The 14,506-nt window shown below is 39.5% G+C and overlaps 1 protein-coding gene across 13 annotated transcripts in view; it reads right to left on the bottom strand.

Moving 5' to 3' along the window:
- Positions 1–12,860, bottom strand: part of LOC129436405 (beta-1,4 N-acetylgalactosaminyltransferase 2) — an 88,975-nt gene extending 76,115 nt beyond the window's left edge. For 3 of the 13 annotated variants that reach the window (XM_073857503.1, XM_055194520.2, XM_073857502.1), the window contains exons 1-2: positions 12,703–12,857; positions 1,654–1,692 (exon numbers count right to left, since the gene is read on the bottom strand). In XM_073857503.1, the coding sequence (XP_073713604.1) occupies positions 1,654–1,692; positions 12,703–12,848 (185 nt within the window). In that variant the 5' untranslated portion in view covers positions 12,849–12,857. Of the gene's footprint in view, positions 1–64; positions 246–693; positions 732–1,086; positions 1,191–1,283; positions 1,422–1,653; positions 1,693–12,702 lie in introns of all 13 variants that reach the window. The other 10 variants (XR_012359299.1, XM_055194531.2, XM_073857514.1 and 7 more) reach the window with 10 other exon arrangements.
- Positions 12,861–14,506: the final 1,646 nt, after the last annotated feature.

Below are 14,506 nucleotides of genomic sequence, written 5' to 3'. Positions count from 1 at the left end.
ATGTAACACTATTTCTGTCCAAATAAGACTTGTCAACGAAACTTTATATCAAGAGAGCTCTTACCCAAATCAGATGTTCTGATGTGGTAGATGGTGCTGGTGTAAGTCACTTTATTCAGCAGATCATTGACTTGTTTGAGGCTTGACGATGAGATAGTCAATTTACTCTGACCCTGTCCATTCACTTGTTCTTCATTTACATCATCATCCACTGACAGCACACCTTTCTCCACACTTAAAGATACCTGTGCACATGATGGTGTTTAATGGATATGAAGTAAAGTTACAATACTGTGCAAACTCAGGCCACGCTGCCACTATTAGATTTGCTGTTTTTGCAATGGTATGGTGATATAACTACTTCTCTCTGAATCTTTTTATTAGGATACAACCAGAAAATAGCCAATATGTTCTGAAAACTTGTGTACATATTTTCATGTATTTTCTGTTTATATTTTAAAATAAATATGTATGGTCAAAAAACATTGCTAAAACTACAAAGCTGATGGTGCCCGAAGACCGTTGCACGGTAATCCAGAAGGGAGATCTAAACTAATTCAGATAAAATGTTTCATATGAAAATTTTGAAATCACTTGACTGATGGGTGAGTTAAACCCTTAACTTTAAGAAGGATTTAAAGTACTTATGCATGGAAAAGCACATAAGCAAAGGGTTGTGTTTTAATAACCCACCTTGTAAACCTCCCTCTTTTGTGTATAAAGCGCAAGACCTGAAAAATACAACTAGTTCACTAACGTTATAAATCAAGAAAGAATAAGTTAATAACATGTCTGATAAAGCTGTGTTTTTAGTGTTGAAGTTTTGTTTTAGTATAAAATATCTGCTACATTTAGTAGTAGATAATCAGTCAGTGAAGTAACATTGCTGAAAAAAAATTCACACTGTAAAAAGTTAGATCAACTTAAAAAATAACTTCAAGTGGTAACCCCTACAAAATTAAGTTATTTCAACTTATAATTATGTGTAAGTGAAAAACATTTTAAAACGTTTAAATCTAAAGACCTTACAAGTTGATCCAACTTTTTACTTTTCACAGTTCAGCTGATAGACAATGGCAGGCTGACCTGGTATCAGACTTTTTTGTAGAGGAGCTACAATGAAACCTCTGATGGGATATTGGAGAGGAGAGTTGGCCGGTGCAATGAGAATGTCCGTATTTGTCTTCATTCTGTGAAATATTCATGCCACAGATACCTGTAACTGATTGTTTACATTTATAAAGGCATTTCTGAAGAATAAAGCAAATTACACATGAAAATACCTGAGCTGATGTTCCTTGTACTCTTTTGCTCTGCTATTAATGATGTCATCTAGTTGATCTGATGGTAGAAACTGATGAAGGTCTGTTTGGTTTTTACAGTCACACAATGAATTTTTTCCTCTCAGGACTGATATACTGCTGAGGACATCAGACAAACCAAAAAATTATTATAACTAATGTGTTCCCATAACTCCATTGGTAGAGCATTACATTACTGTAGCATTAATGGGCTTGATTCCCAGGGAGCACATATACTGATTAAAAATGTATACCTTTAATGCACTGCAAGTCACTTTGGATGAAAAATAAATGTATGTTTAAATTATGGCCACATAAACGCATAATACGTTAAAAATGAACTATTGTTTACCTTGGTGTGGGAATGACTTTGTCTTCTTTAGGACTTGCACTGTTGAACAAGTAAAAGTCAAAAGTTTGTAAGTAGTTGGTACAGAGTTTATCTACACTTAAACAGACAAGCAAATGATAAGTAAAAGATCTGTAAAATACAGGGGTTGTACAATAAAACTTATGACCACAATAATTTAATAGTATTGTGTATGGCCTCCTTTTGCAGCAAATACAGCATCAATTCGCCTTGGAAATGAAAGATACTACAAGTCCTGCACAGTGGCCATATCCCTTCAGTACAGATGGATTTTAAGAAATTCCTATCCTATTCCTATGCCAGGCAGCAGTTGAAGTGATGATAGAATAATCAATGCTTATAATGTCATGAATTTGAAGACAGAACCCAGGCACAGACAGTGCATGAACTCAAAGACTACAAAGATTTTACAAACTTTTTTTGTGGAAAAAGTGTATTACCACTTTACCTTTTGAATTACTATCAAACTAGGCTTGACATAAAGAAGTTTCAAAACGAATCAGCACAAAACCGCAAACACAAGAGCAATAAATAAGGCAAGAACCAAACAAGGTAACAAGGGCAGGCAGGTGAGGGGAATAAAACAATAACAAGGCAGATTAACAAGGAGACTGGATCACAACACCATCATAAAAGCACATGGCCTATTACAACAAACAATCTCTTACAAAAATGTATCATGTTTTTTTGTGGTAAAAGTGTGCTTTTTTAGTATATTATTGATTACTATTAGCAAAACCATGTTTATTTTGTGGTTTACTACAGTAAACAACAGTTAATTTTCATAAGGGAATAAAACAGGGACAACAATAAACAGACTTAAAGGAATAGTCTACTCATTTTCAATATTAAAATATGTTATTACCTTAACTAAGAATTGTTGATACATCCCTCTATCATCTGTGTGCGTGCACATAAGCGCTGGAGCGCGCTGCGACGCTTCGATAGCATTTAGCTTAGCCCCATTCATTTAATGGTACCATTTAGAGATAAAGTTAGAAGTGACCAAACACATCAACGTAGTTTGGTCACTCCCAAAAGTGCTATGACGCCATAACATATAGTTCCTCTTTTAAATCCACTTAGAAAAGTGCTACGTTTTATTTTGTACCACCAAACTTGCTCGTATAACTACTCGTCTTAAATAGGAAAAACGTTGATGTGTTTGGTCACTTCTAACTTTATCTCTAAATGGTACCATTGAATGAATGGGGCTAAGCTAAATTTTAAGCTAAGATTTTGATTTACTAAACTAAATAACACTTGGCTTCACAGAGAGACGTTTAAAAAAAAAAGCACAGACACATGCAATAAATAGGGCAAGAACTAAACAAGGTAACAAGGGCAGGCAGCTGAGGGGAATAAAACAATAAAGAGGCAGATTAACAAGGAGATGGTGTCATCACACCATAAGGAGAGCACATGCCTATTAAAACAAACAATCCCTTACAAAAATGAGTCAAGTTTTTTATGGTAAAAGTGTAGTTACTATGTTTTTTAGATGTATTGATTGCTATGAGCAAAACTATGGTTTTACTACATTAACCATGGATTTTTGGTTTTAACTATAGTAAAACCATTGTTAATTTTCATTTTCATGCATGGTTATTTTGAAAAACTGAGACATTTCCCTTCGTTTACATGCAAACAGAGAACTCGCCTCTGAATCCAATTCTTTCTAAAAACTCCATGTTTAGGCAACCAACGTCACAGTATGCACCAGAGCTCGCACCTATGCCAAAAGTGCGACCTTGTTCAAAAGGGGGACAGGAAGTGATTTGTTGCTGTTTTCAGGATTCTGATTGGCTAACGTGGGCTTGAGCTTCTCGTTACACCGCCACCTAGAGGTTTGGCATGCTCTTGATGACATATATACACGGGTACGTGTAAATCAGGGATGGGCAACTTCGGTCCTGGGGCCCGTTCTTCGTACGTCGCTTAATACATCCGAGATCAAATGAGACATCTGAGATGTTTAGATCTCACTAATTATGATCTCGCTTATTTGGTTCTTTGAACCAAATCTGCGTAAAATCACACTAAAATCATTAAAAAAACATTTTCCCTATAGACTTGACTAAGTCATACATACCATGTAATATTATAATAGGTACCCTGTAGTTATAAAATACTTAGAGTATAAATAATTTATAATTCTTCATATTCTTTGTTATGTGGATGTATGGATGAACCCAAATGCAGACAACAAAGGGTTAACTAAGGATATTTATTGAATAAAACAGAAAACAAAACCCACGAGGGGGCAAAACAACATAAACAAGATACTAAACAGGGGAAGTGAACACTAAACAAGACTAGACTATAACTACACTTAACAGGGTACACTTTACAATAAACTTGACAAAACACTTGATATGTAAAACACTAAACTAGACTTGACTTTCGGACAGAGTACTCACAGGTATATGGAACACAATGCACAAGCACAGGACAACAAACACAAGGATCTTAAATAGAGGAGAACTAATGAGGGCAACAGGTGACAGGAATCAAACAATAATGGGATAATTAATGAGGAAACAAGGGGGCGGGGTCAAGAGACGAGACTGAGAGCACATGGCTAGGAATAAACAAAGCCAGTGCTCTCACACAAAACATGGGTCTGTCATGGTTCTGCCACAAGACTAGATTAAACAAAGGACAAAATGGCAGAACCATGACAGAATCCCCCCCTTAAGGAGCGGCTTCCAGACGCTCCCCAGGAGAACACTAAACACGAGACATGACAGACTGACAGATAGACAGACACCAAGAAAACATGATAAATATACACAGGGGCAGACAAGATAACATTACAAGAGGGTTGGGGTGACACAATAAAAACAACAAACAAGGGAGGGGGGGCGGAGGCAAAACAGAGTTCACGTGAGGAAGTCCAGGTAGGGTGGAGCTGGGTGGGCAAGGGGTCTTGGGTTCAGGGGTGGTGGAGGGCTTAGGACGAGGAGTCCGGGCAGACTTGGTGGGGCTCTTGGAGGGTACAGACTTGCTTGGGGATGCAGACTGGGTAAGGGGACCAAAAGGAGGCAAGGTAGGGTTCCAGGGCGTGGTAGGGGAAGACAAGGGAGCAGACGAGGACGAGCCAGGACACACTGGGTAGGGGAGAGAGTTCAGGGAGGACATGGAGACAGTAGCAGGGGACCAGGCAGACGAACAGGATGACAGTGCAGGGGAGGAAGCAACAGATGGAGCCGGTGAGACAGGGGGCGCTGCGTTCAGCAGCGGAGACGAGACAGGAACAGAGACAGGGGGCGCTGCGGCCGGCAGCGGAGACGAGACAGGAACAGAGACAGGGGGCGCTGCGTCCGGCAGCGGAGACGAGACAGTGACAGGGGGCGCTGCGTCCGGCAGCGGAGACGAGGCAGTGACAGGGGGCGCTGCGTCCGGCAGCGGAGACGAGACAGTGACAGGGGGCGCTGCGTCCGGCAGCGGAGACGAGACGGGGACCATGACAGGGGGCGCTGCGGCAGGCAGCGGAGACAAAACAAAGTCCGTGACAGGAGGCGCTGCGTCCGGCAGCGGAGACGAGACAGGGTCCGTGACAGGGGGCGCTGCTTCCGGCAGCGGAGACAAAACAGAGACCGTGACAGGGGGCGCTGCGGTAGGCTGCGCAGACGGCAGGGGCTGCAGCGGTGGCTGCGCAGACGGCAGGGGCTGCAGCGGTGGCTGCGCAGACGGCACGGGTTGCAGCGGTGGCTGCGCAGACGGCACGGGTTGCAGCGGTGGCTGCGCAGACGGCAGGGGCTGCAGCGGTGGCTGCGCAGACGGCAGGGGCTGCAGCGGTGGCTGCGCAGACGGCAGGGGCTGCAGCGGTGGCTGCGCAGACGGCAGGGGCTGCAGCGGTGGCTGCGCAGACGGCAGGGGCTGCAGCGGTGGCTGCGCAGACGGCAGGGGCTGCAGCGGTGGCTGGAGAGCCGAGACAGGGGGTTCTGTGACTAGCAGTGACGCCGATGCTCCCTTTCTCCGCTTCTTCCTCCGTGGCCGTGGAGCCGAGAGAGAGGCAGTAGAGATGGGCACTGCGGAGGAAGCGACAGGCTCCGTGGAGGATCCTTCGGATGCCGACTCCCACGAACTCCTCCGCTCGCGTTTCCTTTGGAGGTCGACAGGCTGGGTAGAGCTCTTGGAAGCAGAGGTGGTGAGAGCAGGGTCCACAGGCGTAGCAACAGCCAGGACTCGACCCTCCGGGATGGAAGGAAGAAGGGCATGACTGGAAGCTCCAATAGGGTCCCTGGGCTCCCGGTTCATTAAGAACTCCAACATGTCGGAGAAGCCCAGGGGTTTAACTATCTGCTGCTCATACGTGGTAAGCGGCTCATCCAGGCAACTGTTAAAAATGAGCTTTAGCTCTGGCTCGCGAAACCCAGAGCCGCTCGCTGCTCTCAGGAAGTCAAAAGCAAAGTCCTTGACATCTCTGCCCCTCTGGCGAAAACCAAACAATACATGAGCCTGGTGGGCTCTTCTGAAAGAAAGGTTGGAGTCCATTGTCTGCTGGGTTCAGTTATGGCTTGTGCATTCTGTTATGTGGATGTATGGAATGAACCCAAATGCAGACATCAAGGGGTTAACTAAGGATATTAATTGAATAAAACAGAAAACAAAACCCACGAGGGGGCAAAACAACATAAACAAGATACTAAACAGTAGGGATGGCTGACGCGAAACAGTCGTTCCGAAGCTTTGCGAGATCCCGAAGCGCAGATGTGTCGAAACACTGATTCGAAGCGTGATTCAAAACACCCATGTCACGTGACTATGACCAAACGAAGCCTCGAAGTGTTTCACTAAGTGTTTCATCAGGTGTGGTCTGCCGAATCAGCGTTTGATTGGCACGGTCGGGAACAAACAACACAATCGCACATCTGTATAAAAGTGAAATAAACGCATATTGACCTTATGGGTTTTGTGAGAGGAGTTTTTCAAAGGCTGGAGAAATTATCTGTAAAAAGAAGTAGGCTAAGTCCTTCCACACACAGCAGATATTTTTTATATGTGACATGGTGGCTTGATATATTTAAAAAATTTCTTATTGTTTATGTGGTATTTATCTCTATTCAATTTATTTATTAAATAGACCAGCTGATAGTTATTGACAATGATGAGCTTAAAAGCTCATGTAGTTGTCAAACAGATGTTAAAACAACAACAAAAAATATATAACTTCATTGTGACGACGGTAATAGTAATGCGTTTCCTGGGGTTCGACCCAAAGGGTTGTTGTATTAGACTCGACGACACTATCCACTCTCCCACCCGATCACTTGTGTCAATCAATCAACATGTGGGATACGATTTGTCAGCGATCGTCTAAAACCTTGTCAAGGCTGCGCTACGGCTATACGTGCAAATGACCACTAGGTGTCACTATGGAGGCGGTTTCGAACTATGTTTCGAAGCCTCGACACAATTGATTCAACTGTTTCAGTGTTTCACGAAGCCTCGCTCTGCCCATCACTACTAAACAGGGGAAGTGAACACTAAACAAGACTAGACTATAACTACACTTAACAGGGTACACTTAACAATAAACTTGACAAAACACTTGATATGTAAAACACTAAACTAGACTTGACTTTCGGACAGAGTACTCACAGGTATATGGAACACAATGCACAAGCACAGGACAACAAACACAAGGATCTTAAATAGAGGAGAACTAATGAGGGCAACAGGTGACAGGAATCAAACAATAATGGGATAATTAATGAGGAAACAAGGGGGAGGGGTCAAGAGACGAGACTGAGAGCACATGGCTAGGAATAAACAAAGCCAGTGCTCTCACACAAAACATGGGTCTGTCATGGTTCTGCCACAAGACTAGATTAAACAAAGGACAAAATGGCAGAACCATGACAATTCTTACCCCCTTATTACCACAAACTTAAAATATTATTCCCTTATACCTACAAGTACGTACTGTAGAGGTACCCTGTTGTTACAAATAGGTACACTGTAAATTCGGTTTAATTACGCGGTACTTTGCGGGTCGTAAAATAAAGTGTTACCAAAAGGAACATAAAAACCACCCAGTATTCTGGGTCCGTTCTTTGTACGTGGATTACTCTTTTAGCAGGATTTCATCATCATCATAATTTCTCTTCGTCCCCTATGGGACATAAGGCTTCAATGAGCCCTCTCCATTTCATTCGGTCCCTGGCAGCATGTTGGGCTTTTCCCCATGACAGGTTCATGTGTTCTAGCTCTTGTGTCACAGTTCTGCGCCAGGTGGTTTTGGGTCTCCCAGGTTTTCTTTTGTATATATGAATAATGCAAAGTACATTTATTTAGGTACTTGCATACTTCATTTATTCTTGGAAACTGCTGAAAGAGTTGGTGTATTATCTACAACTGCACAAAAAAAGAGGGAAATACTATCTTCTAATAAACTACAAACAAAAAAGTGAAGTCATTAATTTCAAGTTCATTATCTGCATTGAAAGTGTTGCATTGGCTGTGGGTTTAAGAAAAGCGGATGCCTCCAAAGATGATCTGTACAATCAATCGGTTTAGAGACAACTTTCTGTCAGGACATCACACGAAGACGCAGGAACACAACCTGTTTTTTATTCTGCTTTTTAGGTTGCTGTTATAGACAGACAATTTTTACAGACAGACAATCAGTTTGAATACAATCATGATTTCAATCTTTGACATGAATATTAAAGATATTACGATTATATTTTCACAAAACAGTTTACCTTATGTAGGGTGATATTATGTAGAAAACAGTGAATCACAAAAATAGCTTTAGCTGGGTTTACAAATTCAGCGTTATAAAAAGTTCACAATAACCTTCAATCAATGGCTTGCACACTGCAGGGTTAAAATTTTTTACAACCGGCCAATCACAGCGTGGCTGATCAGTGTTTCTACTATCGATATGTATTGTCTTTTCATGCGGTGCACAAACGGGCAATGATCTCAGATAATTCAACCCTGCCATACTAATCATCAACAGCAGGGGCGTTCAAAGAATCGGATAAGCGAGATCATAATTAGCGACATCTGAACATCTTGGATGTCTCATTTAGCGACATCTGAACATCTTGGATGTCTCATTTGATCTCGGATGTAGTAAGCGACATACGAAGAACGGACCCCAGGTTAAATTACAACCCATTGTCCCTTTTTGACCCAACACTGTGATGAAATATAACCCACCATTTTTTAGAGTGCAGTCTGACTATGTAAGAGATCAGCAGGTGTTATTATACCAGCACAGACAGTGAAAAAAAAGACAGCATTACAACATTGTCCTTTGACTTTACTAAAAACCTTGAGATGGCGACCATTGGAAACCCATATCTACTTGTGAAGACAATACAGCACCAAAACATAAGATTAGGCAACAGTAATGAAAGTAAAGTAAAATGGAATAATAGGTGGAATGAAATGAATGCACAGCTGATAAACTATATATAAAAATTAATAAAGAATAAGGATAAAAATAAGAAAGGAAACATGATTTATGCCTGAACTGAACTCTCGAGTCTCTCACACACACGCACGCACGCGCGCGCACGCACGCACGCACGCACGCACGCACGCACGCACGCACGCACGCACGCACACACACACACACACACACACACACACATTTCCATGTTTAATAGGGACTTTCTATAGATGTAATGATTTTTATACCGTAAATTCTATATCCTAACCCAGAAGTGGCCATTTCTGGTCCTGGAGGGCCACTGTCCTGCAAAGTTTAGCTCCAACCCTAAAAGTGTCATTTCCACATTGATTACCGTATTTTCCAGACTTTAAGTCACACTTTTTTCATAGTTTGGCTGGTCCTGCGACTTAGTCAGGTGCGACGTGTAAGTCAGTATGAATTAATTTTGACATATATGAACCAAGAGACAACATTACCGTCTACAGCTGTGAAAGTCTGCTCCTGTATTTATGTAATTTAATGAATTCAGTGATGTGGAATGTTGAGCCTGCGAACTGGATGTGCGTTGGCTTGTTTTGTTCATTTAGCCTATTCAGCCTTCCAGGTATTACGTTAACGTATACGAACACCTATTCAGCCTGCTGTTCTGTGTGCTATTGTTTAGTTAAATAACTTGCCTTTCCAGATTAAATGTCTGTTCTTCAGCTTAGATTTTGTGAAATAATTTTCTAAATAAATGCAACGTTTAGTTCACTGCGACGGCAATGTTTTTTTGTCTTCATGACGCATTTTTGATTGATGCGATTTATACTCCAGAGCGACTTAAGTCTGGAAAAAACAGGTCGATTTTCAGATGTTTGATTAGGGTTGGAGCTAAACTTTGCAAGACATTACCCCTCCATGATCAGAAATTCCCACACCTGCCAACTCAACCCCTAAACCTCAAATATGGGATTAAGCACAAACACAAACATTGCTTTAAAAAAACTCAGATCCTGATATATCAATCCCTTTCAGACAGCTTATTTTGCATCAACAGTTACTCCTGATGAATGTATAGTTCATCCTCTGTAGAGGTACCGTATTTTCCGGACTATAAGTTGCTCTGGAGTTGAGTTGCATCAGTCAAAAATGCATTTTGAAGAGGAAAAATATATATATAAGTCGCACTGGACCATACATTGCGTTTATTTAGGAAATGATTTCACAAAATCCAAGCCGAAGAACAGACATTTAATCTGGAAAGGCAAATTATTCAACTAAACAATAGCACACAGAACAGCAGGCTGAATAGATGTCTGTACACAGTAACATAAACAGTTATTTTCATGATACACAATATCATACAGAAACCTGGGAGGTTGAATAGGCTAAATTAACACGACAAGCTAAATCAAGTTCAAAAAGGTCCCGAACTAGAAGTTCCAGGACGCGCCAAACTATGAAAAAAAGTGTGACAGTTCGGAAAAAACACTTACATCCTATTACCCTGTCTTAACTGCCAGCTCAACCAAACGGTTGAGCACATTTTGAGTCCCTATATTTTATTGAGAGGAGTACCTAACTTAACTCAAGCTGATTGAGCCATCTCTACTATTTGTGTAAGATATGTTTTGCCAAAAAAATCCACTAGATACCAATGTATCAATCAACAGCACTTGTCACAACACATCTTGTTATGTGGATTTTAGAAATAAAAAAATCACTTCTGTTATATGAACTGTTCTTGTTGAAATTTTGCAAGGAAACCATATTTTTTGACATATTACACTGTAAGAGCCCTAACTTTACAAAATTATGTTACTTGGTGCCATGAAAAAACTTTCATATGTTTTGAATAATTTTTCAAAAACATGCTCAACCAAACGGTTGATTTGTCACTTAATTGTAAAAGTAGAAAAGCTAGGGTAATGTTTTCAGATCATCCATTTCTGCAGTCAGAGTGTACTATTTGCTATTAAATATACATTTTTGATCATTCACAGCTATGAATATGACACAGCTATTGTTATTTCTTATTTAATATATTGAGATCATTTCTTAAGTATGTATTTTTGCCACTTCTGGATATTTTTTTGAAATAACTATAATGAATTCATATAATTAATGTATGGAAATCATAATTACTTATTAATTAATCAATAATTACTTCTTAAATGATGTTTTAAATTGTTTGAAGGATTGTTTGCAATGTTGGCTTACTCTACACAGCATTGCGGGTTTACAAATAAATGTTAAAGGGGCCATGTCACAAGACTTTTTTAAGATGTCAAATAAATCTTTGGTGTCCCCAGAGCACATATGTGATGTTTTAGCTCAAAATATCATATAAATAATTTATTATAGCATGTTAAAATTGCCACTTTGCAGGTATAAGCAAAAATGTGCAGTTTTGGGTGTGTCCTTTAAAATGCAAATGAGCGGATGAAGTGCAAACAACGATCACAATGATGGTGGTTTGTTGAAATTGAAACTTAGTTGTGCTGTGAATTATTTTCTCTGTCTCTCCCTCTCTGGATTAAAACACTGGAAATGGCAGTGCTGTGGTTGGAAAGTGCAAATTAAGGGGTGGTATTATTATAATAAGGGCTCCTTCTGACATCACAAGGGGAGCCACATTTCAATTACCTGTTTTTTCACATGCTTACAGAGAATGGTTTACCAAAACTAAGTTACTGGATTGATCTTTCTCACATTTTCTAGGTTGATAGAAGCACTGGGGACCCAATCATAGCACTTAAACATGGAAAATCTCAGATTTTCATGCCGTGACCCCTTTAATTTATCTAAAAAAAGACAAAAACATTATATTGCACTACCAAACTTGACAGTGTGTTTCTTAAATCATAAAATACTAATATGCCATTGTATTACTATCTTTGGCCTTCTTTTATTTTAGGTTTTAAATGCAGAATATCCTTATTTTTGTTAATTTTGGTCATTTTTATTGCAAAAAACATGAAAACATGTCATGTCCTGCGTTAAAATGAAAACCTGAAATATTTTAATATGTTATACTTCAATAAATAAAGAAGATTTAATATACAAAACCATTTTATTTGGATTATGTTTGTAAAAAATTAGTATTATAGTTCATATTTTCTCATTTCCATAGTATGTGTTTGAATTCCTTTAAGTGACATATCAACCGTTTGGTAGATGCCGATTTTTAAAAAATTATGGGATGTGTTGAAAAAAAATACATTGATTGTGTTAAGTGGTGACATAAGGAGATCAGAAATGCAAACAAAAAATTTTTCAAATGCCTTTTTCTTGGTGTGGCAGTTAAAGGGTTAATGCCTCCCATTATGCTGTTTGAACTTCAATTTTTTATGTGCAGCTGTGTTATGGCTCTGCTTACTCAACCTTCATACTCTATCTGGTGGAACCAGACCACCATGTCAAGCATATACACTATACTGTCCAAGGTTTCAGTGTCTTTGTCCAACTCCTGTACTTGGTTGATGAAACAAACCAAACAATGAAGATGAGGCGGGGTGTACAAAATACACACAGTGCGGTTCAGGAATTATAGTGTAAGTTAAATTTAAGGATTAAATGAATTACGAAAATGCACTAAGAAAGAAAGGTCAAAAAAGTGGGCTAGATACTCGTACCCAGATGACGGCATGTAATGAAGATTCCGATCCCACTTCAGCAGTCCACTTATTCTTCCGCAGATGAGAAGCACAATCACACAAAGCAGAATCAGGAAATGTTTCCGCTGAAATTTCATCGTAAAAGTTCTGAAAAGCACGATCATAACACGATCAAGAACAGAAATACTAAGCACAAAACCACCAACCTCTGGTTTCACAGACAAGTCTTGAGGCTAGTCCTAGACTAAGACATATTTGTGCTGTCTCAGCTGAAAAAAACTTGCACTGACAGATATTAAATCAGTGCCATTGATTTGTCTCACAAATCACATCAATAATGTCTTTTTTAAAGGCATGTTTATAAAATATGCTTTATTTAGAAGGCCTAGTCCTGGCTTTAGCTAAGCCTTGTCTGTAAAACCAAGCCCAGAAGTTATCTTCATTATTCTTATAAATAATCTGATGGTGCATAGCACTAGTGCAAGTAACAAACACAATAATATATATTGATTAATGCATATTTTTTGATTTTCTTTAATACTTTATGGGGCGGTTTCCCGGACAGGGATTAGATAGTCCTAAACTAAAATAAATGTAAGAGCTGTCCAAACTGAAAAGGACTTGCACTGACCTATCTTAAAATACATCAGTGCCCTTTGTTTGGCCTCAAAATGCACACAAGTAATGTTTTTAGTAAGAAATGTTTGTTCAAACTAGTTATATTTCCTATTTAAACTAACACCTAGTCCTGGATTAAGATAATCCCTCTCCGGGAAACCACCCCTATTATATCAAACTGTAATGCTTGAAAGCATGTTACATATGAATATACTGCTGTCTTCAAAATGTTAATAGACAAACTTTAGACATTTGCATTAGGACATAGGCTGTGTAAATGCAATGCAATTATCCATCCATAAACTTAATCCCTATAAAAACTGTATTTCAGATCTTTGCTTAAACTCTATTGGATATGTACTGTCTATCATGCCACTGCTTTCCTGAGAGCTGTAGACTTTCTAACCACATCGTGGTTCCCACTGTGATGTCTATCAGAAAAACAAGCAGTGGTGCAAGTAGCTCACATTTGCAAAGACATCTTATTAAGACATATGAATACATACAGCAACTGGTTGACTTTTGTGCAGTGGCTCATTTTTGTTTTATAAAAATGTGGTAGCCAACAAAGTAGCTTTCATGTAAAAAGCTACTTGCTGCAATTAGAAAAAATGATGGGAGAAATCATAATGCTCTTTAGCAAGATAGGATCTTAAAAGGATCATTCTTTTAAAAATGGAAATTCTGTCATCATTTACTCAAGTTGTTAGAAACCAGAGTTTCTTTATTCTGATGAACACAAATGAAGATATTATGAGAAATGATGGTAAGCACAGATGATGGCAGGGGTGAGCGGGGCACAAAGTAACACAGGGTTAATTGTAACACAGCTACTTTACAGGTTCGAGCAATCTGTGCTTTCGGTCTTTTTCTCTTACTGTCAAAAGATCTCCTGTGAATTTGTGAATAGTTTTGATGTGTTTTGGTTAAGATATTGAACGTTTAAAGGCATGAAAGTACATATCTCCGTAACTCACCAAATCCAATTATATTATTTTATTCAATGTCTTGTTACCTAAAACATAACACCATTTTGAAACATGTCATCAACTCTGTAACAGCTGAGGCTGTCTCTCATTCATCCAACCACCAGAGGGAACCATCTCCTGAATACTGATCATGGACTTCTTCATTGTTTACTTTCTGTTTATCACATAAGTAGCCTTGATCATTCATTTTAACTTTGCAAAGTATTGCCAGTTTC

The sequence above is a fragment of the Misgurnus anguillicaudatus genome, chromosome 19, assembly GCF_027580225.2.
Source record: "Misgurnus anguillicaudatus chromosome 19, ASM2758022v2, whole genome shotgun sequence".
Taxonomy (NCBI): Eukaryota; Metazoa; Chordata; class Actinopteri; order Cypriniformes; family Cobitidae; genus Misgurnus; species Misgurnus anguillicaudatus.
The sequence above is the reverse complement of the archived record's forward strand: the minus strand, read 5'-3'. Positions and strand labels throughout refer to the sequence as shown.